A 23368-nucleotide genomic window follows, 5' to 3' on the forward strand; every position below is an offset into this window, starting at 1 on the left:
GGAAAAATAAGCCGAGAAAGGTGAGAATAGCACTAACCTGAAGCCGCCGTAGATCAAATTTCTTCCAATATTGAAACATCGATCCTACATCGGCGGCCATCTTGGGGGATATTGAGGAGATTTTTTTCAGCGGCTGCAATAAATATGTGGGCTGGATTCCCCCTCGTTAAACAACGTTTACGATCACCGGTCCCACTTTTAAAAAAAACACACAACGAGCAGACCTAACACGAGGCACCGCCGATATGTTTGACAAGTCCGCCAACATGTTTTTGTGGAAGAAAGAAGGACAAAAGTAGGCGATATTTTTTGGCAAACTGCCCGAATCTTAAAAGTAAAGAGCAAGTGTATCCGTGCCGCCGTCCCCAACATTAGCTGGACAATTGCATTTGATTTTGCTTTGGCAAAGTTATCAATACTGACGTAAAGCCCTGGGTTGATCAATACAGTCTGGAAAAGGGGAAGGAGATGATGTGTAGATTAGTGGAGTTCAGGGAATTTGGCCAAGCCTACTTTTTTTCCTTTTCTTTTCTTTTCTTTCCTTTTTTTTTTTTACCGTGTTTTTCACAGGAGCGCACGGGACAGGAATATTTGAGACAATGTTTGACCTTAAAATAGGCTCCGTTATCGACATGTGTAGTCTAACTATTATTGTGAATGTCACTGGGTGCACGTGTCGTTTTCTCATTATGCAAATCAGTGAAAACATTCACACTTTATAGTCTATTTCCAATAGATATCCTAAATGAACTGTACTTTGTCGGTAATGTGCTACAAAGAGCAGTGTTCAGTGTTGTCTATGTGCTCTAAGCATTCATGTAAATGATCGTAGCCTGTAGTACTTTTACAATATTTTCTATCCTGTCTGCTGTTCTTACTTGTGCAAATAGCCCAAGCTTAAGTTCCCACTCTTTAACATTTTATGCATTGTGATCAAGGTTTTTGGCCACATTTGGATTTTTGTCGTTTGTCATTTGTGTAGCCTACAAATGCAAAGCTTGTGACTGTATTGATCACTTTGATTGACCGTGCATTCATATTAATAGAAAGCACAAAAAAAGTACGCACGCATGGAGAATACCATAAAAGGCCTTTAGACTGGGGCAAAAAAATAAACAAATAAATAAAATCCAAATTTAAAAAAAAAACAGAGACATTCTAAGCGGATGTAAAGTATGACACTGATGTATTTGCCGAACTTAATGAAGTATGAGTGTGATCTGTTCAAAATAACTCAGGGAGCATATTATGCTGCTGTAACCGCTCCAACACTGGTGCCAGGAGCGCCCCCTGCTGACGTCACAGTGTTAGAGGCAGCGTCATGTGCAGATGAGCTTTGTATGATTTCCTCCAATAATTAAACACTTATCACAGAGCAGAGGGATCCATCAAAAGCAATGGTTTAATCTATGTTCCACTCCCTGATCACGGGCCTCACGGTGTGCACTAGCTTCTAGATGATAACCCTCATCACAATCAGTCCAGGTAGAAAATAATATCCTCATGGGTCGTATTTTTGGCACCTCGGGGGACAATGACATATCCCTCTGCCAAAGACAAACACCTAAGGAGAAAGCAAAGGAAGATTATTAAAAGTTTTGCTTATTGCATTTTATTTGTGGCTCTAGGGTGAGGCTAAAATGTAGGATTCAAGTGCAATAAGGAAGATAGTGATGTATCACTAAATCAGAATTCACTATTGAGCTATAGGAGACATATTTTAATGTTTACAGCTCATTAAGGTATGGACAAAGGCAAAGAGTGAGGGAATAGCAAAACTGAAATTACCAGCTTGGTAATTTTGACATCTTATGATTTCCTGACTTAGCTTAGGACATCCATAATCTTAACCGCAGGGTTTCTGCAAATTAATATTTGGGTAGATGAGCTGATGAGTATACAACAAATGTATTAAAATAAATGTTTCCTTCCATACAGTAAGACACACTACAACTGAGGAGAGAAAGGGCAGGGTGAGCCAGGAGTGAAGTGTGACGCTGGAGCACACTGAACCTTGGTCCAGTACACTTCAGTAAGTAAGGACACACAGTACTAACTACTTTCTCAGTTCAATCTTTGACCTTACACACCAAAAAACAAAAAACACCTCTTTTTCTGGCAGATCTAGCAAAGTGTTTATAATCACATACATTTCCAGATGCCAGATAGGAACACTGTGTTCTGGCTCAGAAAGAATGTAAAGCACTCAGACTCTGCGGGGACCAAGCTGTGACCCAAACGCACAACCTAAAATTCCAAAGGCTAATGTTTTATCTATCGTTCTTGTGAATCTACATTCTTTTTATGATAGCTGCTGAATTGCACGGACTCCGTCTGTTCCATACTTCTGAATATAATCTTGACCTGAACATTCCCACATGTGATGAACAAAACACTACAGGCTTCTCACTGTAACCTTGTCAACCTATTCAAATTAATACTCCATTATGAAAGTAAAAAAATTAATCTAAAACATAATGCAAGATTACTTTAAATGAGAACTGTGTGCACAAAAGGGAAATTATCCAAGAGTGAGAAAATCATTGCTTTGATGGGGTCACTGAATGAGGAATTTTTAATTACTGTAATTCCTTGAATATATGGTGTATTTAATGAAATGACATATCACAGATGGGCGATAGCAGCTGCTTTACACGTTTGGTGAGTTTATGGTTGTAAAAAGCACCACCTAAACCACAGTTCTACAAACATACTGTCCCACATGTGGCTCACTGTGGTGTCTACAGCAGGATTCTGCCCCTATAAGACTCTTTGAGATTCATTTAAAAATAATAATAATAATAATAATTACAACATACACAACCACTACTACTACAACTTCGAATGTGTCCACATGTTTTATAATTTTTAGTTGCAATTTTAGCAATTATTACCATAGTTATCTTTATGTATATAAACAAGTAGTTAAAACGAAAGAGAATGATGGCATTCAACAGCTTTGCCTAAGCAGGTTCACATGCAGGATGAGATTCTAGCTCTTGGCAGGAGTCCTTTCCTTAACTTGGTAAAAGTGTTATTTACAAGCCCAGAAGGGCTCGTCCACTTGTTTACATTGTCACCAACAGCAGAGCTAAAACTTGGCATACAGAGAATCATATCAGTGTTTCTGTTACTACCTTCACTAATACAGCAGGTGTGTCCCGTGTAGCTAAACCAAGCAAAACTTGCCTGTATTGATAAAGGTAACTATGCATCTGCACTTTGAATATATTAAAATTAATATTTTGCTGGGTGGGTGATTAGTTGACCCTGTTAAGGTTTATTAAAATATTCATCAGAAGATGTGATAATGTCTTGCAATTTTTATGAAGAGAAATTATATTAACATAATGAAATACCTCATTTGGGCAGTGATGCAGTCGAATTCCCAAAATGATTTCACTGAAACCAAAAGGACAATACATTTAGAATTTACATACAACATATTATTTGTTCAACTTCAGATGGCTCAACAAATGTAGAAACAACAGAGAACTGACTTCAGTGTGTTGCTGACACTGAGTGAAGATCAGACTTCTGTGTCAGAGCTGTGGGTTGCTAGCACTACCCGCTGGACAACACAGGTAAATGAATGGTCAGAGGAGTGTGCAGCGTGGCACTGTGACAGTCATATGGTTAAATATTGTCCACTGCAGTTGTTGCCGTGCTTAAGGGAAGGGCTTAAAATGTGACAGTGCTTGCCAGTTGAGAAACTTGTAGTATTAGTCTGTATTTCTGCTGGGTGGCCCACAGACCTTTGGCACAGCAGATATTTTGACTTGCCAAGCAGAGAAAGCACTATAATATAATAAGTAGGGCATTATTCTCAATAAACGACTGTGTAACTGGAACATCTAATCGCAATGCAACATTAATTATGGCCATTAATTACATCTGTACTTTTCATGCTATGGTATGTCAAAACATCTAGTGTCAAAGAGATGATTTCAGTTTCCAAGAATATGCAAGCACTGAGAGGCAACTGAGGAAAAACATTCTGATGATATATTGTGTAATTCTGATCCTGTTTCCTCTCATGTGTTTATGACTTAATGGATGGAAAAAAAAAGGTTTTGTCAGGATGATTTTTTTCATCAAGTGAAGAGAATTTGAGACACAACAAGTTATTAGACAGACATAACAGTAATGTTAACTAACCGCAACTACTTTGTGCATGGAGGAAGTGGAGAAAATAAAACTCACCCAGAAGAAAACGCTATTAGTCCTAATCAGAAGATGAGGTGGTGGCGATGGTGCACTTCAGCCTCTTGTGGCGAAAATGGGTATTACAACAACATAGAGAGAAAGCTGATCCTCACAACAAAATTCTCCATCTATTTCACAGGTGAAAAAAAATGTAAAAATGATCCTAGGAAAATTGACCAAAATAAAATGTTTGAAAGATGAAAGAAAACCACAAGGAACTTACAAAGATTATTCTAGGTAAACCTCACATGTTTGTCACACAGGAGAGACAGCTGTTCAGATCAAACTTGGATGGATCATCAGATTTTTTTCTAACACAAATTTTCATTAAATCTTCAGGAAATTATTATTTATTTTTATTATTATTACTATTGTTTTAGCAGCAAACAGCTGCTAAAACAATCAGATGATCACCATAAAAGACTGTTTGGTTATTGCATGTACTACATATATGCCTATGTTCAATTAACTGTAATCCTCTTGCAAAGTACAAGTTAATATTTGGGGTTGGATTTTTAACATATGCCTTCTTTGATTTTTGACTTTCCTCTTTAAATCCACTTTCTTTCTTTCTTTTATCACAGCTTTATATCATACACCCCACAGTAACGTATAATGTATTAAATGTGCCTCTTAACTGGTTTTAAACACACAGATGCAGTGAGTGCGACACTGTCAGCGCATTCTGTGTTTCTCACTAATGTTTTCCACAGCGTGGCATGCTGTTTGGGATCAAGTCTTACTGGGGCTCAGAGCGCTTCAGCTAACGGTTCCATTTATTGTGCTACCAAGAAACAGCTTCCATCATAACATAGTTTTGGCCCCTGTAGAGCACTAAGAGGACAGCTGGGTGATGGGCCCCATCAAGTGCAACTGTCAATCACAAACACAACTGTCCTCCCTGAGCCAAAGCTATGTCCTATTGTTATTCTGGGGTCTCAGTAATGGGGTATGAGTGTTTGGCTATTATCCCTAAATCTCATGAACTCTGACTATGGGGGCTGGGCAGTGCTGAGGGAACAGTCTGCTTTACCTGGGTCTCTGCCTAAAGAGGGCATGGAGTATTTATAGAACATAATCATACACCATTATGGAGGGGAGAGGGGTCAGTATATCTACCCCTTGTTTTGTGTGTCCCACTCCATCATAAAGCAGCACGGACACTGCTTGGTCCTCATCCAGCTACCACTGAAACATGGTGAGTGGACACATATTTCACTGTCAGGGCATTAAATCTTGTTTAAAGTAGCAGCACTTTGCAAGGAGACGTTCTGTTTCTACTGAATGGTCGGTAGTGTGTTTAAGAAATATATTATATATTCATATAATGTACTGATATGGCATGTTTTGATGAATTCTATGCATCTTGCTCCATTCACAGCAACGATAATGAATCAGTATTCTCCATGTCAGTGTGCGTATGGGTACTGAATACTGATAAAAAAAAAAAAGTCATCAATAGGACGGCGATTCAGTTGTCCTATTGATGACTTACAAATTATTTTTGTCATGATGCTAAAATAAAAAATGAAATGAATTGGTAATTGTAGTATGCTATGGTATTGTAGTATTAACAAGAGAGGAAACAAGTAGAGGAGAGGAAAGGAGAGGAGAGGAGAGGAGAGGAGAGGAGAGGAGGAGAGAGGCAAACCAGGGGAGGAGAGGTGAAGAGAGGAGCAACAGGTGCAGGCTACAAACAGGTCAAGAATAGTTTATTGTATTCTTCTGGCCAGTAAAGTCTCTGTTGGTCCCCCCAGAGTGATCTGCACTGGGCCGCATCAAGAAACAGTAAATTCTTTCTCACATCCCGTGATCACATGAATCTTCTTAAAACAAAATAAAGAAATAAATGAAAGTGAGTGTAAGATGTCCTGTCCATGAGATATACAAGTGCTCGAGGGCTAATCCATAACAAGGGTTAGAAAGCAGCTGTCGTGAGGCCCGCTGAATCCAAGCAATGTGATGTCATAGCACTGCATCCCCTTACACTGTTTTTCACACTTCCTTGGCAGTCGCGTAAATAGCTCGACATAATCCATGTCTCCGGGGGATTTCTGATCAAACAGGGCTCAGTGTACCATCCTGTCATCACCCAGGCCCTATAGAATAATCCCTCATGTGATCCTGGGACTGTGGGAGACGACCACACCCTCCCCAGGCTTAGTCTGCATTCTCACAAAATTAGAGGCTTGAGTAAATATTTCCATAACAAACTGACAGTGTTTGTAATCCCTCCTAATGAAATGCATGCCCCGGTGTAAACCTTGCCTGTTGTGCAATTAATACCCCCCACACTCAGTAAGTTTGCTGATCATCGGCTTGTTATCATAAGCGCATGTGTCACAGTAAAACCGATAATGAGTGAAGCTGAAGCAGAGAGCCAAGTGGTGATTGTGCCATTAGTATTGGATCTAATTAGAGTGTCATCCTGCAGGCCCCCAAGAAAGCTAAGAAGAGAGCAGAAGGAGCCAGCTCCAATGTGTTCTCCATGTTTGAACAGGCCCAGATTCAGGAGTTCAAAGAAGTCAGTGCTCTGCCAAATGATTTCTTTCTTCAATTTCAACAGCTTACTCTTTAGTGAATGCACACTGGAAACAAAGAATGTAACAATAAAACTTCTGCAGGCTTTTACTATCATGGACCAAAACAGAGATGGTTTCATTGACAAGAATGACTTGAGAGACACTTTTGCAGCTTTAGGTAAGACCACATGTGTGTATGTTTGCATGTATGTTTTGTGTTGTGAGGGTTTCACTTTGCCACTTTTCATGTATGTGTGCTCAGAACCTTGCTAGAACTGAAGCAATTGGTCAACTGGCAGAATGCTATTTTGATAAGCAAATATATATATATATTAAAGAAAATAACAAAAAAAAACCAAAATACCAAACATTTTCTTTAGTTTTTCAAATGTAAGCATTTGATGCTTTGCTTTGTCTTTTATATCATTTTAACTGAATATCTTTTGGATGGTTGCTCAGACAAAATAAGCAATCATCTCAAGGTGTTGCCTTAAGTTTCTGTGATATTAGGATTTTTTTTTTACCATTTTGTTAACATCTTACTGACCAAATGATTCACCAATTAATCAAGAAATAAATAGTCATATTAATCATTAATGGAAATAATTAGTTAGTTGCAGAACTATACCCTATTCCACTCTATCTACCATCCTTGTCTAGGGCGTTTAAATGTCAAGCAAGAAGAGATTGATGACATGCTGAAGGAGGCTCCAGGACCAATTAATTTCACAGTCTTTCTCACCATGTTTGGAGAGAAACTAAAAGGTGAGAAAGTTGCTCTTTGTAGTCCAAAGCTGGATCCTAAAACAATTCAAAAATTTCAAGGTAATTCTTGGAAAAAGATGTTTTCCCTGTTTTCTATTGTTTCCTTTTTCAACTCCGAGCTGCCACTGTTCGTCTCTAGGCGCTGATCCGGAAGAGACCATCTTGAATGCTTTCAAAGTCTTTGATCCTGAGGGAAAAGGAACGTTAAAGAAAGACTTGTGAGTAGCAGCTGATAGTACCATGTTGTCTGCTCATCTGCTGGTGGTACAACAGTGGATACTTCTGTATCACTTGCCAGACAGCCATAGGGTAATCAGGCTGTAGCTGGGGTTGAATGTTTTTATGAGGTGGTGTGTTGTGAAATGACAAATAGCTGAACCTTGACTCCTTGATCACTGTCTTTACAGTGTGACCGAGATGTTGACAACCCAGGCAGACAGGTTCTCCCCTGAAGAGGTGAGAGCTCCACCTCAGATAATATTACAGACATTTTTTTGTTGTTATTGCAGATATTTCTCACTCAAAAACATAATCTTTTTTTAACTTCATGATCACAGATGGAGCAGATGTTTACAGCTTTCCCACCAGATGTAGCAGGAAACCTAGACTACAAGAACCTGGTCTACGTCATCACACATGGTGAAGAGAAAGACCAAGAATAGATTTGCTATTCTTGAGACTGCCCTCTGGAAATTTAAACCAATGAGTCATGTTTATGCTGAGATATGTGCATAATCATACAGCAGAAATATACACCTCAAAATACCAATTTCACATCAAAGCTTCATTTTTATGACATAATTGTGTATTACTGCATAGCAAGTATGAATTTCATTGTTCTAGTATGTATAGGTATGTCTGCTGTTACATCATGTACATGTAATCTCTTAGTATGAAGCAAGTGAAATTAAAGCTGTATGTGACCACAGAGGAGTGTTTAGAATGTTTTGATATCACATGCTATGGGGTATCTTTGCTGAAAAATAAGGGGGGGGGGGGGGGGTGTCAATATAACTGGCAGCAATGCCGATATTATTTTCAGAACCATAGTTTTGATTATGTAGGAGATTTTCAGTGGTCAGGAGGCTAAACACGCAATCATATAAGGATTGAAGCTAATCCTAGTGTGAGAAACAACAATTAGTCTTTTTCATTTAGCCGCAGGGAGATAGATTTGTATGCAGCTTTACTCACTAAGAGGTAAATGAGTCCGGTCTGCCATACTGTAATTAAAGTTAACAGTGCAACTTCATTAAATATTTTGTGTAATTAAAAATGCGATACATTTGTTAAAGATAGATGTAATACTTTGTGTGACAGAACCCATATTAACCTGACCCCTGACTTTTAAAGGTTTGAAGTTGATAGATTTATTTAAGTAAATGATTAAAACAATATACATATGAAAAAACACATATATGGTTATACACAAATACATGTTCAAATACATAAAGAAATAAATAATTTACAAAATAAATTTAGATATTTATTTTTCCATTCATGCTGTGATTTATTTATTTATGATTTAGACTATTATGTATTTATTCATTTATTTAAGCATTTCATTATATAGTTATTTATGTACTTGTATATTTAGTTTCAGTCCTGAAAAGCCTGGCAGCTTGGTCAGATTACATTACATTGAAGTCTGAAAGTAATGCTCTGCCATGAAAACTAAATTTAGCAAAAACGGCAGAGCGTGAGCAGCAACGCAACTTTGTTCCTTGTTAATGTGTCATAAATGCAAAAATAAATAAACAAATAAAACAAACAAACAAAATGCATGAAATAGGACTTGTGGACACAACATGGGCTTTTCTTGTCTTTTCAAATGGGTATGCCACTAATTACCTCATCAGTGTCAATTGTTTTGTCAAGACTAATCTTAGATTAATTTCAAATAGGATCATGAAAGCATACAACAAAAAATGTTTAATGTTTAAGAATAAGAAGAATCAGCTTTTATTGGCAGTATATATATTTTTACATACAATGAATTTTTCCTTTGAATTTAACTCCATCCATGGTATAACACCCATGCAACACCCAGCAAATTACACACACAGGAGCAGCAGGCTGCCACTGTCAGGCAAATTTTTCCTGGGGGGGAATCAAACAGGCGACCCTCCGCTAACAAGCCGCTTCTCCAACCTTTAGGCTATACGGCTATATGGTTTTTGCATGGGGGAGGGTGATTACCACATTTAAAACATTAAAATGGCCCATATTCCTTTTCTTTCTTTAAAAATGTAAATATTTCTTAATTTCATAAGTTTAACTAAGAGACACAAGATGTCTCCTATTTCACTGTTAAGTCCATTCTCAGTATTGTGCATTGGAGGCTACAACTGGTGTCGCAAGTCATGCTCGTAGGCTTCACCTATTTAAAAAAAATGAAGAGAAATGTAATGAATGTGAAAGCAACTTTATAGGAGTCAGGTTCTGATATATCTCTCTGCACAGTGAAGCTCAAACATTGGGGGACTAAACGTTCTATGTATGCACCAACACGTTCTATGTATGCACCAATCACCACGACAAATTCCTAGTAATGTGAAACCTCTTCACTTACAATGGCAATAAAGTCAATTCTGATTCTGATTCTGAACTAAATATCATAGTCGTCGGGAAATGACCATAGTCGTCCCTTGACTGTCTTCATTCTCTGTGGCTTATGAAATATGATAGGGGAATTTCCCTTGGTCTCTGGAGACTGAAGCCAATGACATGTACTTAATATCCAAGATATATATCACTTTGTTGTTTTTTGGTTTTTTTTTTTGTCTAAATGGATTAAATACTTCCCCCGCTCTCCATCCGGTACAGTAGGGGGCAGCAGCAGAGCAGCTGCCAGCAGCCTGCTTGAAGCAGCTGGCTGGCTGTACAAGGTGCGGCATAGGAAAACAGAGAAGGGACACCATCGCTAGCGAATAGCTAGTGCGGTATTTCTGTTGTCTCTGTTTTTTGTCAAATATCGCCGCTGGATGTTGTTTTTTTTTTAAGACTAAGATGTCTACGTAGCTTATTAGAACACCGAACGTGTCAACGAGCAGTTAAAAAAAATAACAGCGTCTACCCTCAACCGAAAAATCAACGAAGCTAACGTAGGGTAGCTAATGCCAGGATAGCTAGTGGGCTAGCTTTCGAGAGTTAACGCCAAGACTTAGATTTGACTGAATCGGTTTTATCAAAACCAACGTTGCAATGGCTGATGTTGACAAGCTTAACATAGACAGTATTATCCAGCGGCTTTTAGAAGGTAAGGGAATGCTGAAAAATTGTCTATAAAAGTAGTGTTATGTAAATGTTACGGCAGACGATTACGGTTACACAGACGTTAGCTTTAGCGTGTGATTACCAACAACTTGTGAAATAACTAGCCATATCAGCTACTTAATATATTTTTTTCTTTTCGGGTAAAAACGTCAGTTTTCACCTAATTTGTGTCTGGATTGAAAATGTTACTATATCAACTTGAAGGGCACGAAATGACATGTCCGTGGTCCAATACACACTGTATTTCTCACACACTAACAGTGCGCATTCCGACGCGGTATACATGTTCACCTTTTGTTCCACGCAGTCTCAGCATAGAGATACTGTACCAGGCACTGCCAACTTAGCCGCAGCCGAGATCATCCATTGTTTATGTTTTCTTGTTGTAGTCCGAGGGGCAAAGCCTGGAAAGAATGTGCAACTGCAGGAGAATGAGATTCGTGGATTATGCCTCAAGTCCAGGGAGATCTTTCTCAGTCAGCCCATTCTTTTGGAGCTGGAGGCCCCTCTCAAGATTTGTGGTAAGATTTGTATTTACATATGTGTACCTGTCAGGAAAAAAATATATATATTGTTTTATGATGGGTATATATGGAAAATTTATGCTGGCTGAAAACACAAGTACGTGTAATTCAGTTTGGTCCTTTGTGTTCACTGATTTACCCTTGCCCTGCAGGTGACATCCACGGGCAATACTATGATCTGCTGAGGCTGTTTGAGTATGGGGGCTTCCCTCCAGAAAGCAACTACCTGTTTCTGGGGGACTATGTGGACAGGGGGAAGCAGTCTCTGGAAACCATCTGTCTCCTACTGGCCTACAAAATCAAATACCCAGAGAACTTCTTTCTGCTGAGGGGAAACCACGAGTGTGCTTCAATTAACAGAATATATGGCTTCTACGACGAGTGTGAGTATTGTACCTCTGTGACAGAATTATTTCTCAATTCCTAAATGATGGTATTTCATTTCACTTTTTTGTGTATTGTAGTAGTTATGATTTGAGCTAATTTATGGTTTTAATTTTAATGCTATGAAATAGTGCTCAACCGAAGTGTTTTTTTAAATAACTTTATAGGTAAAAGACGATACAACATCAAACTCTGGAAGACCTTCACAGATTGTTTTAACTGCCTCCCAATTGCTGCCATTGTTGATGAGAAGATCTTTTGCTGCCATGGAGGTGGGATTTTGAAAAAAAACCACCATGAATCTAAAAATGCTTGTTTTGTTTTACACATTCCACTTAATTCCACTGAGGATGGTTATAGTCTCCATGCAGAATGTTCATTGTCGCCTGCCTTTGATGTTAGCCACTCTCATTTGTCCTAAAGTAATGTTGTCTTTGCAGTTTGTCCACTCACGTAAGCTTTGACCCTGTCTATTAGGTCTAGACCTGAATATCAGTGTGTTTATTTGTACTTCTGCTGCTGTTTTGTTCAGGACTGTCACCTGACCTTCAGTCCATGGAGCAGATCAGACGCATCATGCGCCCCACTGATGTACCTGACCAGGGTCTGCTGTGCGATTTGCTCTGGTCTGATCCAGACAAGGATGTTTTGGGCTGGGGAGAGAATGACAGGGGTGTATCATTTACTTTTGGCTCAGAGGTGGTGGCCAAGTTCCTGCACAAGCATGACCTAGATCTGATCTGTCGTGCCCATCAGGTAATCACAATCCTTTACGTCATTCTAAGCAGAAATGTGACTGTGTGACGTGGTTGTGTGTTGGCAGGTCACTGCACATGCCAGTGTACAGGGCATTGCAAACTGCTTGGGACTGGTACACATACTGTGTACCCTGGGCAGTGTTTCCCAATCTTCTTGGCTTATGATTCCCTCAAAATAAAGCAGTGTCTACTGCTAGTCTAGTGTCGTGACCAGTTCAACTGAAGAATCTTTTTTCTTGTTTTGTGTGAAGGAATGAAAGAGAGTTGAAAAGGTCAAATTACCTAGTAAGTCACAAGAAAAATGAAACGAACACAGCAAAGTCTGCAAAAAAAATACACATTATTTTGTGTGACAAATATTTTCTAATTGCTTGAATCATCTTGTGACCCCTTGCAGTCGTTCCCATCTATCAGACGGGGACTGTGTTAGACTATATCTGCCACTCTTTATGTTCAGCATCATAGAGTTAACATCCATTCAGAGAAAATGTATAAACCAGCATTTTTTACTATTGCTTGCAGGTTGTTGAGGATGGCTATGAATTTTTCGCAAAGAGGCAGCTGGTCACTTTGTTCTCAGCGCCTAACTACTGCGGAGAGTTTGACAATGCTGGTGCCATGATGAGCGTGGATGAGACCCTCATGTGCTCTTTTCAGGTAAGATGCTGTCACTTGTGCATTAAGTATTTTAGGATAATATGAATTCCACTGTAATTTGACATGCTCATTTCAGTTCCAAACTACATACATTACGCTGTTGGTCAACAACTAATTTATTACCCAAGAAACACTGGGATTTTCTAAGATGACACAGTGGAGGAGGTGAAAATGACAGCTCCCGATGTGTTGTGTTCTGTGGCAAATGGCAGGCTAGCTAGAGGTGTTATTATGGGTTGCAAGTCATGCATATTCCAAGTTCTGTCAAAACCTGCCATATTGGTAAATACTGTGTCATTTTCTTTTATGATATGTTAACAGTATCCTTCCTTATTACATTTCTGACCCCTCACGTGTTTTGATGCTTTAAAGTTAATCTCTTTGATGTTGTGGGTTGTTGTTCTGGGAAAGACTCTTACTAGTAGTGTTTGAAATGGCCACAGTCCACAGTAGCCTGACTCTTCTGTTTCTAATCGGCCTTTCATTTGAAAACCTAACCTCTGTCTCGGTGTAGGGTGAGTGGAAATCCTACTGTAACATATAGGTAATTCTCAGTGTCACAATATAATGTGCAGATTTGCTTCTTGTGTTGTTTCTGAGTGAAAGATTTGAGGGGAAAGTGATGTGAGCAATGAGCAGTGGAAGACTGTAATAATGGATAACAAACTGCTTCAAGCAACTGTTCATTCTACGTTTTGTTTTGTCTTTTCGAGCTTATGGATCAGATGCTTTTTGTGCAGTTTCTATATGCTCATTGTGTTTAAGGTTACAGGTTACCATGTATTAATAATTGATTTTTATGTGAAACAAATCTTAAAATGTTCTCTTCACGTTAGACCATATTGATGCTTTTAAACACTGACCTTCTAGTTGTACCAGATTTTCTTTATCAATGTTCTCTCTCTTTTTCTTCTATTATTTATTGATAATGGAAATCACTTAACTCTTCCAAAATAAAATGTCCAAATGTTTTTTTGTAGAATCTGAAATTTTGTTGGGTCAACATTTGTTCATCTGCCAAAGGAAAAGTATTTTCATTAGGTACCTTTTGACAATAATGTGATGCTAACTCATTCAACATTTTCTGTTCCTTTTGTAGATTTTGAAACCAGCTGAGAAGAAGAAGCCCAACGGCAGCCGTCCTGTGGCCCCCCCTCGTAACATGGTCACCAAGCAAGCCAAGAAATGAGTAGGGGGACAGCTGGCCAGAGTATCGCTCCTCTGTTCTGCTTTCGTCTTCTGCATTTGAAGGATTGATCATCCTTCATGCTGCCAATACTGAAAATAAATTCACTCCTACACGATGAAAGCAAAATATTTTGTTGTTTTGTCCACAGGGGTAAATTGATATGTCACCATGAAAACCTCAGGTGTTTTGCACTCATTTTGCAGCTAGTCTTTGCCACATATGACTGTTCAATCAGGAAAAATGTAACAATATGGCTATTTATGCACAGGAATGTCTTGTTTGAAGCTGTGCACAATTTTTCCAGTTTCTTTCATGTCTTTTTCATTTGTCATCTTTCTCACTGTCGGTAATGGGTAATAATGGATGTAAAACCAATGGGGAAAAGTCACAAACACCTGTTTACTTCTGTAAACCTTTATTTACAGTTTATTTACAGTCAATGTCATAGGATATTGACTTTCCTCTGCATCATCACATTTTTAAACAAGTCTTGTGCTAAATTAAATGAATAAGGAAGCACTCTTGTAATGTCTAAATCTTTCTAATAAACTTTGAGTGTATTTTAGGGGGAAATTGGGATCTGAATGTCATTTGTTCCTAAAACATTGTAGGGTTATTGTTTGTTTGTTTTTTGTTTTTTTAAATCTTAATATGTACTGAAATACAAGAACTGCAATGTTTGTTGTTGCCCAAGAACACCTTGTGGACAAAGGGGCTCCCATCAGTTAATACCCACAAGGGGGAGACAGAATATAGAGCAAAATCCAGGTCAGGGTAATGTAGCGAAGAGATGTGAAATATTGTATAGAAAAAGCTCTATAAGACAAATGTCACATCCTTACATTTTGTAATTTTTAAAGAGATGTCAGTTTCCTGTGCTCAGTCTTCCCCACATCGGTTTCTCTGTTTACTTTCGTATGCCATGTCTATTTTTATGCCTCAAATACCAATTTTATTTGTCCACAAAAACATAAATGCGCCCGTGTACTTTTTCTACATATAGATTTATTACTCAAGATAAGCTACAAGCTGACTGAAAGTGATATTTCCTTATTAGGAAACGTAGATTGCGTAATGGTGTCTGACGTCAGAGCAGTCACAAGACCTTGCTAGCAGAGCAGAGTGTGCGAAGCCACGGGGCAGCTCCTTCACATCTTGCGTTGTGTAGTATCTCAAAGGCAGAACTAGCACGATGGCCACGGATATCCAGCAGTGCTTACGGGTATTTCGGAGCGTAAGAGGTGGCTGTTTTCTGTAAATTTTATTCAGTTTTTACGGCGCAGGAATAAAGCTCCTCGAGAGTGTACATATTATATCAGCGGAAGGCATTGTGTATACATGCGTGGCGGCTGTTGTTGTCGGCAGCCGTGTCTGTCCAGCTCAGCCACACATCTCCAGCCTCGTTAGCAAGTTAGCAAGTCAACATTGTGTGTTTACATCGACGCTAAGCTAGCATTGGTGCTAGCTTGGCTGGTTTGTTTGGTGGGAGCTGGTGTGTAGGTGATGTTGTCCGTGTTGTCGTACGGTAGACTGGTTGCCAGAGCTGTCATTGGCGGACTTTCTCAGACAGACAGCCGCGACTACAGCCTGGTGACAGCGAGCTGCGGCTTCGGCAAGGATTTCCGCAAAGGTATCCTCAAGAAAGGGATGTGCTATGGGGACGACGCGTGCTTCATCGCCCGACACAGATCCGCTGACGTTTTGGGTGAGTGTGAGTGTTTTGTTCATCGTAGAAACATTAACCAAACGAACCAACGATCATCACCCTGTACTGGCTGTGAGGTGGGGGTTGAAAGGTTGTCTGCAGACTGAAATACCTCATACAATGGTGTGATTGTACGTGCTACCGGATTTTGACACAATATTATCCGGTTCAGAAGTCTCATGGAGGTGTCCACTGAGTGCTCTCACACCATTGTACTTCAGTGTTTGTTTGTTTGTTCTATATTGATCTACTGCAACACACAGCTGCATCCTTTTGGTACTAAGTAGACTTGAACCTGGGTTAATATTGCGTGCGAAAGTAAACAAAAAACAATACCTGCTGTGAAAGATTAAAAGGACTCTTCTGCTTGTTATTTGAGCACCTGTGCAGGACTGTGCAGCTGTACTGAATGTCTGTGCTTTTCAAGACAAGCAAGTAAACTTACAAATGAAGACATACTTTACCAAGTCATGTTATTTTTGCTTGGTTTGATTAGTTGCAAAGTATCTGCCGTGAGCTGGCCTGTTTGTCTTTTCTGGCAGAGGCTGTGGAGACGCAGAGGGACATCCTTGTATGGTCAGTTCTGGGAGTAACAAGACTAAAGTTTCCTTTCTAGGAAAATCCTGGACCAGACCAATTGCTCCTTTGGGAACAAGGGCTCTTTTTAGCACGAAATACATAGTCCAAAGACAAATTGCATTGTCAGTAGTCCTATAATGCACTGGATATAAAGTGGAGTGGATATAAAGCAAAACTTGACCCATTGGGGAAAAATGTCCACTCTTGAGGTTTAAAAAGCAGCTTTATGAGCAATACAGAATCGAAATGAGTGAAGAAAGTAAGTGTTGCTGAAGTACAATTACTAATTTCATTCACTAAATAAACATGTATTTTTAGGTGTCGCAGATGGAGTAGGTGGCTGGCGGGACTATGGAGTGGACCCGTCGCAGTTTTCAGGTACACTGATGAAGACATGTGAGAGGCTGGTGAAGGAAGGACGCTTTGTCCCCAGCAACCCTGTGGGAGTCCTCACAACCAGCTACTACGAGCTGCTGCAGAACAAAGTGCCACTACTGGGTGAGTGAAGCCACGGGAAGCACGGGATCTCAGCCGTCTAGAACAGAAGCCTATCAATGCACCATAGTATACTTTTATCTTCGTGTAAATTAAAGGGATATCTTCTACTGCTCTGTATTATCATCAAAACTTTGATTCCTGTACCATTGATTTGGTCCTGTCTACTTCAGTAAATACAGAAAGACTGCCATGGTCTTCTTCTGTTCCAAGTCTTTTGTATTGAATTAGATATCATAGGGTTTCAGACTCTGGTACTCCTAGTTTTCCATCTTGGCGTCTCTCATCTGGTCTAAAAGCTCACTAAACAAATTAAAATCCATGCCATTTACTCTGCAGGACAGTATAGCTCAGTCTATGCTGTGTAGAGGCATATTGTGCTTGCCAATGAAACAATACGTTTTCCATGTGGTTTGGATCGAAGTGCACTGTTTAGGGCAAGGTTGTTTGCTTCTGTCTGTTCAGTTTAGCGGTGACTGGATGGAGATTTTTGTATCATGAGTCAGAGAACAGCCAGATCCCATTAAGAAGTTTTGGGAATGTCCCAAGTTTCGACCTGCCCCGTCGAGTTCACTTCCAGGGTCCCTTTCCTCCTTCGCACTGTTTCCTGACAACAAAGCATGCACAAACATGTAACATCGGCGAGCAAATGTTTTTGGAGCAGATCTCTGTCTCTGCAAGTGTCTGTAGTTTTCCACCCCTTACCATACATGCAGCAGCGGAAACAACACTTTATTGGGCTGTTCCTCTATGGCAGAGGGAATGTTCTTTGGACCAGTAGTGTGTGTAATTGCACTGCTGGAAAGAAAACAGGGAAGAAAGGGAGTGAGTCACAGCGCATGAGGAGTTTTGAACGCTGATCCCAGAGAGCATATTTTGGTGTGCCAGATGAATCACCAGCAGGGTGTGGCTACACGCTGTCCGCATGCTCTTGTTCTCAGCTCAGCTCATGTTCCATCCTCACCATCTCCTTTCCACACGGTGTAATTCTTAAAACCTCTACGCTGGTTGTGCTATGTCAAGTTTGTGTATTCAGGCTAACCTCATCAATCAGTCTCCCAAACACACTTCAGAGAGGTGTCTTTTCATAAACGTGGTGTCGTTTCCTAAGCTGCGTAGGTGCAGAAAGTCTGGAGAAAACTTTTGCAGTTTTGCAAATTATGAAAGCTCTGAATTAAGATGGAAAAGCCGGATGGCATTGTTTCATTATTGTAGGCCTTCTTTTACAGAAGATACTTAAGCAGCCAGAAAAACACTTTTTTTTTTTTTAAATAATGATGGCTGAGTTAAACTTAGCTTCAGGCTCTTGTGTTTTGCATGCTGACTCTCTGTCAAGACTCTTACTGTGTGTCATGTTCATCTGTTAATCAAATTACTCATTCACCTTTGTGAAATGACGCTTGAGGTATTATTTCATAATTCAGCAGTTCTGTTTTATAACATGGAAGTAGTCTGCAGAGCACATGGCAAAATTGCCATTCAGCTTCAACTTTGCAGTAGTTTTGTAATGATTATTATTATATAGGCATACCCAGATGATAGTGCAGACCATATTTGTATTTAATTCTCAGGATATTTCAACTTTTTACTTACCATTTGAATTGAAATGGGAAAATAAATGTATGTGCTTGTGTGTGTGTGTGTGTGTGTGCACGCAGGTAGCAGCACGGCTTGCATTGTGGTTTTGGACCGGCAGAGTCACCGACTGCACACAGCTAACCTGGGAGACTCAGGCTTCCTGGTGGTCCGGGGAGGGGAGGTGGTGCACCGCTCAGACGAGCAGCAGCACTACTTCAACACGCCCTTTCAGCTGTCCATTGCACCTCCGGGGGCCGAAGGGGCCGTCCTCAGTGACAGGTGAGACGCCCATGGGGCACTGCGTGCTGCCCCACACACATCTGAATTGGTCTGTTTGGGACAGCAGGTTTGTTTGTGCTGATATAGAGAAGATCATGCATGTGTTCTGTACATCAGATGTGATGAACACACATATTGATAACAATGCAGATCACAAGCAGGGATGACAAAGGCGTAAAGAACATTTTGTCCTGTTGTGTCCCTCACATGCAGCAGTGTTTTGTGAGTGTAGTGACTGTACTGTGTGGAGCTACAGTGTAACAGTGTGTCACGGGCCACGTGCTGCTGTGTCTCGTTGCCGCGATGTGCCAAGCAGCAGCACAGCAGACGTCAGTAGAGTGCAGGGTAGCGCTGGATGTTTGCCAAGCTTCCGCTGTTACCCGGGTCAAAGTCTGTGTGGGCTGAGGGGCAAAGCGAAGAAATCCCAGCCAATCCTGCACCAGCAGGCTCAGCCACCTTTTCACTCATTCAGTCTTCAACCGGGAAGATTATTTTGAGCCTCTTTAAAAGTGCTTCCTAAAAACTGAGTGAAGAGGAGCCATGGATGAACCTGCACTGCATGTCAAGTGTTTTAAGTTTTTAGTTAGTTTTTTTTAATTTCTCATAAATGACTTGAATTCAGTCTCAAGCAATGCACCATCCATTCATCACCCATGTGGATTTAATGTGTTGCATGAAGTGACACTTTGTTTTTAATTTGTGCATTTTTAGCATTTTAGTTGAAGGATTTACTCAGAGTGATTTACTCTGAGTGCAACAGCGGATTAAGCTTCCAATCCTAGATCATTAACATAGCGACCAATAGAAAAGAGTTCAAGGGTCAAAACCGAAGTGCACTAAGAACATTTCTTTGACCACAGAAGACAAGGAAAAGGTTTGGAGCATGTTGATGTGATCAGAAAGGTGACAGAAATGTGTCTTCAGCATGCAGCTGAATATATATTTTTGTGATACTTTACAATCTCTATTATTAATTGTTGAGATTGTTTTTTCAATGCCTTTCATGAGTTTTCACAATGGTGATCAGACCTGAGGGAAACATTGAGTTCTCATAACGTGGCCTCATAAATATACACCCATACATTTTGTCTGAGGATTGTCTTCATAATTAGTATTGAAGATATGACATTTCAGAGGTATCGCTGCATAATTATCTAAAGTGTTACATCCTTGGTGGCATTTGAGAAATGGCTGTGACTAATGAACGTGTTAAACAATGGAATGAATTCAAACATGACAGCCAGCTCATTTCAATGACATCTGCTCACCCAAGTGCATATACTGGAGAAGTTTCTCATACTTGTATGTCTGACTGCGGGTTCCCATAATGCATGTGCGGTGGCACCTTTGTGGATGTAACTAGCCAAGTTCGGTGATATTAAAACACAGTGTGGGACATACTGTTCCTGGGAGCTCTGGCTCAGTGTCTTGATGCAGTCCAGACGGTTTGTAATGAAAAGCATTCATCGCTGGCCAGGGGGGTGTGTGGCATCTTCCAAGAAGCGAACTTGACGCTGGCATACTAACTTGGATCCAGCCAATATGTATTTAGAGCACCCATTTTTCCAATCAATTTTTACTGGACCTGAGTGTCCTTTCCAGCGCTGTGTCCCCATCATGATCACACATGATGCAGTTTCTGTAGCCAAGGGGAAACATCAGTAGCGGTTGGGAGTCTAGCTATCATAGCTTTGTCAGGACATTTTTCCACTGGTTAGAGTAATGTGCTTTGAATATTTCTCGAGTAGAGAAGCTGAGTTAGAGGTTCAGATAAGGAGAGAGAGAAAGACTTAAACAGGATCAATTAATGTGGCCTCAGCCATGCTCATGCTAGTGTTAGTTTGCATTTTTAGTTTTCACTGTGAGTCTAAACAAATTCACCGAAATGACCTGCCTGACAATACCGTGTCTGCCCCTTCAGCCCTGACGCGGCGGACAGCTCATCCTTTGACGTCCAGCTGGGTGACATCATCCTCACCGCCACCGATGGGCTCTTTGACAACATGCCCGATTACATGATCCTGCAGGAGCTGAAGAAACTCAAGGTAAGTGACACTGTGATCCCAACAGGTTTGCCGACGGAAGAGGAATCAGAAATGTGAAAACCTCGTCTTCTTTGTTTGTCCTCCCAAGAACACAAACTATGAGAGCATCCAGCAGACTGCCCGGAGCATCGCAGAGCAGGCCCACATACTGGCGTATGACCCCAACTACATGTCACCTTTTGCACAGTTTGCGTGTGACAACGGACTGAATGTAAGAGGTAAGTGTCTGCTTGAACCAAATAGAAACTGAACCTTTACGATCTGTTTCTCTTTTAAGTTTTATGTATGATGTATGTATGCATGATGTAGTATTGTCTAAGTTGAAATGTTGAAAAAACATTTTCCCTTAGCACCATCCTGACAGGTCGCTGTTCTTTTCTGTCCAGGAGGGAAGCCAGATGACATCACAGTGCTGCTGTCTATAGTGGCAGAATACACCGACTAGAGTGTGTGTAGAGCTGTGGCAGGGGGCCTTTGCCTTTGCAGGTGATGGACTGCTTTGATTCCTGCTGGACAGGAAGAAGAAGTGATGTCAGACGCTCCCTCCCCCCCCTGTATGTTCTGGCTCTGCTCTGCCTCAGTCCCCCCTGGCTGACCATCAACCCCTTCTGACATCCCATACCCCCTGAAAAAAACATGCCTACTTCTCTGTGACTGGGCACATCAGAGAAGAGCTCAATAAAGAGGACAAGAGACCTGAAACATCCTCTTGGCCAGGCTGCAGCGTTGGCATCTTTGCAGTGTTCCAGTGCTCACTGGATAATCCCATTGGCCAGGATAAGCGGTCAGTGGGCACTTTGGAGATGAGAATCATGTCTGACAAGGATAAGTCGTCTTTCTCAGATGGGTGGTTGGGCAGGGAGGAAGTTGAGATTCAGAGACAGAGGCAGATTTAGCCAGACAGTAGGTGTTAGCCCCATGCTGGGCTGCTGGAAGGGAAAGATACAGTCCATCAGTAGTGTCAAGAAGGAACTGCACAGAAAATGGCAGCATTAGGGCTCAGTGAATGGGCTGCGTTGTGCAAGCGGATGTTCCTGATGGTACAGTGGTAGTCATAAAACCTTCATCAGAGGGCCTGGTACCTTGGATGTGGGTGCAGGGAGCATAAGTGTGATAGTAGGGTATGACCGTTGTGCTGTGCTGGGATGTTTTATTAAATATTTGCAAAAGTGAGTGTATGTGACATTTATACATCTGTGGTTAGTTTCTTGGCAGGGTGATCCAGTAAGATTTAATGAAGAAGAGCGGCAGCTGCCTTTTCCATACCAGTACAGTTGAAGTCTTGCAAAGATTTTGTTACTTCATGGCTTTTGGGTTGAGCCTGTCCAGATCTATATTGTGTCAAACTGATGCCCTCCCTTTAATCTCATAGCTGCTGCTGAAGTCTTGATTGTGATTACATGTCATGTGTCTCCAAACGTGTATGTGCGATGAATGCATTCAGTGTGCTTGTCACCGTGTCTGTCTTCATGTGTAATTAGTGTCTGAAATGGATGTGAAGGCTACAGACTTGTCCATGTTCACTGGACTGAATTGGTCTGGCAGCCTTAAACGCACAATGCTTACTTAAGAAGCATATCTGAAAAAGCTCAACACAGTGGAAGATGGTCAGGTGACCAAATGTATTTTTGTAACTTTTTTTGTTCAGTGAGATTGTTGAATTCACAGCATCAGAGTAGCTTTAGAAACTGTTCTTTGCAATCAACGTTTCCTTTTCTTCTCTCCCTCCCTCCTGCTGTAGAGCTCCAACGGCACATTCATAAGTCAGGTCACTGCAGGTTTCATGTGGAAAATGGTCATTATGTTTCATTACATCACTGCAGATTTGCACTCTGCGTTTACTTTTAAAGAAATGTCTTCTTATTAAAATCAATATTTTGTGTAATGTTCTTATGATGTGCCTTGTATCAGGTGTTGTTGATACTGGCAAACGTCCATAATTCCTTAAACCACAGACTATGTGCCAGCTACTGAGCACAAAGCCTGAAACTGTTAAGTAGCCATAAGAGTCAAACCAGCTTTCCCATCATGCCCTGCTGTCTTAACACTAGGCCTTTTCACTTTCTGTATGTTCACCCCCTTTTTTTCTTTCTCCTGAAATCTGCTTCTCTGCACTCAGTCAGGAGCTTAGGAACAGTGATAAAGCCATCGCACACTTTGAAAATCCTCCCTGTGGATCTTTGGATCTCTGTTTACAATCTGCACTGTCAAATGGACTGTTTCCCTACTTAATCTGACCGGTACACACTGGAAGACTGCTGTGTCAGTTGTCATTTTGAAACGGGGCTAATGGCCAGGTTTAGGGAGAGCAGTGAGCGGTCCGGATGTGAGTTGTCAGTGTTATATCACCGAGGACAATCTAAGCAGCCTTAACAATATAACAAAGCAATTCTCCCATTCCAATGG

The 23368-nt window shown here is 40.6% G+C and overlaps 4 protein-coding genes and 1 long non-coding RNA gene across 5 annotated transcripts in view; 4 read left to right on the forward strand and 1 right to left on the reverse strand.

The window, feature by feature from the left end:
- cux2b (cut-like homeobox 2b) overlaps positions 1-466 on the reverse strand; it is an 82024-nt gene extending 81558 nt beyond the window's left edge. The window contains exon 1 of the mRNA XM_046386218.1: positions 38-466. Within this exon, the coding sequence (XP_046242174.1) occupies positions 38-100 (63 nt within the window). The 5' untranslated portion in view covers positions 101-466. The remainder of the gene's footprint in view (positions 1-37) is intronic.
- Positions 1-23368, forward strand: part of LOC124057782 — a 1110263-nt gene that overhangs the window by 550629 nt on the left and 536266 nt on the right. The gene's annotated exons all lie outside the window — the stretch shown is intronic.
- Positions 5336-8421, forward strand: myl2b (myosin, light chain 2b, regulatory, cardiac, slow). The gene is made up of 7 exons (XM_046386326.1): positions 5336-5404; positions 6641-6730; positions 6831-6906; positions 7389-7493; positions 7633-7711; positions 7901-7949; positions 8051-8421. The coding sequence occupies exons 1-7, from the start codon at positions 5402-5404 to the stop codon at positions 8153-8155; spliced, it is 507 nt and encodes a 168-aa protein (XP_046242282.1). The 5' UTR covers positions 5336-5401; the 3' UTR covers positions 8156-8421.
- Positions 10321-14854, forward strand: ppp1cc (protein phosphatase 1, catalytic subunit, gamma isozyme). Its single transcript, XM_046386312.1, has 7 exons — positions 10321-10752; positions 11159-11290; positions 11446-11676; positions 11845-11949; positions 12210-12433; positions 12958-13092; positions 14192-14854. Exons 1-7 carry the CDS (start codon positions 10698-10700, stop codon positions 14279-14281), a joined length of 972 nt encoding a protein of 323 aa, XP_046242268.1. The 5' UTR covers positions 10321-10697; the 3' UTR covers positions 14282-14854.
- Positions 15389-21935, forward strand: pptc7a (protein phosphatase targeting COQ7 a). The gene is made up of 6 exons (XM_046386314.1): positions 15389-15986; positions 16884-17063; positions 18719-18917; positions 20839-20962; positions 21051-21180; positions 21349-21935. The coding sequence occupies exons 1-6, from the start codon at positions 15785-15787 to the stop codon at positions 21405-21407; spliced, it is 894 nt and encodes a 297-aa protein (XP_046242270.1). The 5' UTR covers positions 15389-15784; the 3' UTR covers positions 21408-21935.

This window comes from Scatophagus argus, chromosome 4 (assembly GCF_020382885.2).
Source record: "Scatophagus argus isolate fScaArg1 chromosome 4, fScaArg1.pri, whole genome shotgun sequence".
In the NCBI taxonomy this organism is placed as follows: Eukaryota; Metazoa; Chordata; class Actinopteri; family Scatophagidae; genus Scatophagus; species Scatophagus argus.

Excerpts from the sequence above, each read along its gene's own strand:
- pptc7a (XM_046386314.1), top strand. The coding sequence starts at position 15,785 with ATGTTGTCCGTGTTGTCGTACGGTAGACTGGTTGCCAGAGCTGTCATT. Across the intron at positions 15,987-16,883 it reads CAGATCCGCTGACGTTTTGG|GTGTCGCAGATGGAGTAGGT; the intron begins GTGAGTGTGAGT and ends ATGTATTTTTAG. Across the intron at positions 20,963-21,050 it reads AGGAGCTGAAGAAACTCAAG|AACACAAACTATGAGAGCAT; the intron begins GTAAGTGACACT and ends TGTCCTCCCAAG.
- ppp1cc (XM_046386312.1), top strand. The coding sequence starts at position 10,698 with ATGGCTGATGTTGACAAGCTTAACATAGACAGTATTATCCAGCGGCTT. Across the intron at positions 11,677-11,844 it reads ATATGGCTTCTACGACGAGT|GTAAAAGACGATACAACATC; the intron begins GTGAGTATTGTA and ends ATAACTTTATAG. Across the intron at positions 13,093-14,191 it reads CCCTCATGTGCTCTTTTCAG|ATTTTGAAACCAGCTGAGAA; the intron begins GTAAGATGCTGT and ends TTCCTTTTGTAG.
- myl2b (XM_046386326.1), top strand. Across the intron at positions 6,731-6,830 it reads AGATTCAGGAGTTCAAAGAA|GCTTTTACTATCATGGACCA; the intron begins GTCAGTGCTCTG and ends AAACTTCTGCAG. Across the intron at positions 7,494-7,632 it reads GTTTGGAGAGAAACTAAAAG|GCGCTGATCCGGAAGAGACC; the intron begins GTGAGAAAGTTG and ends GTTCGTCTCTAG.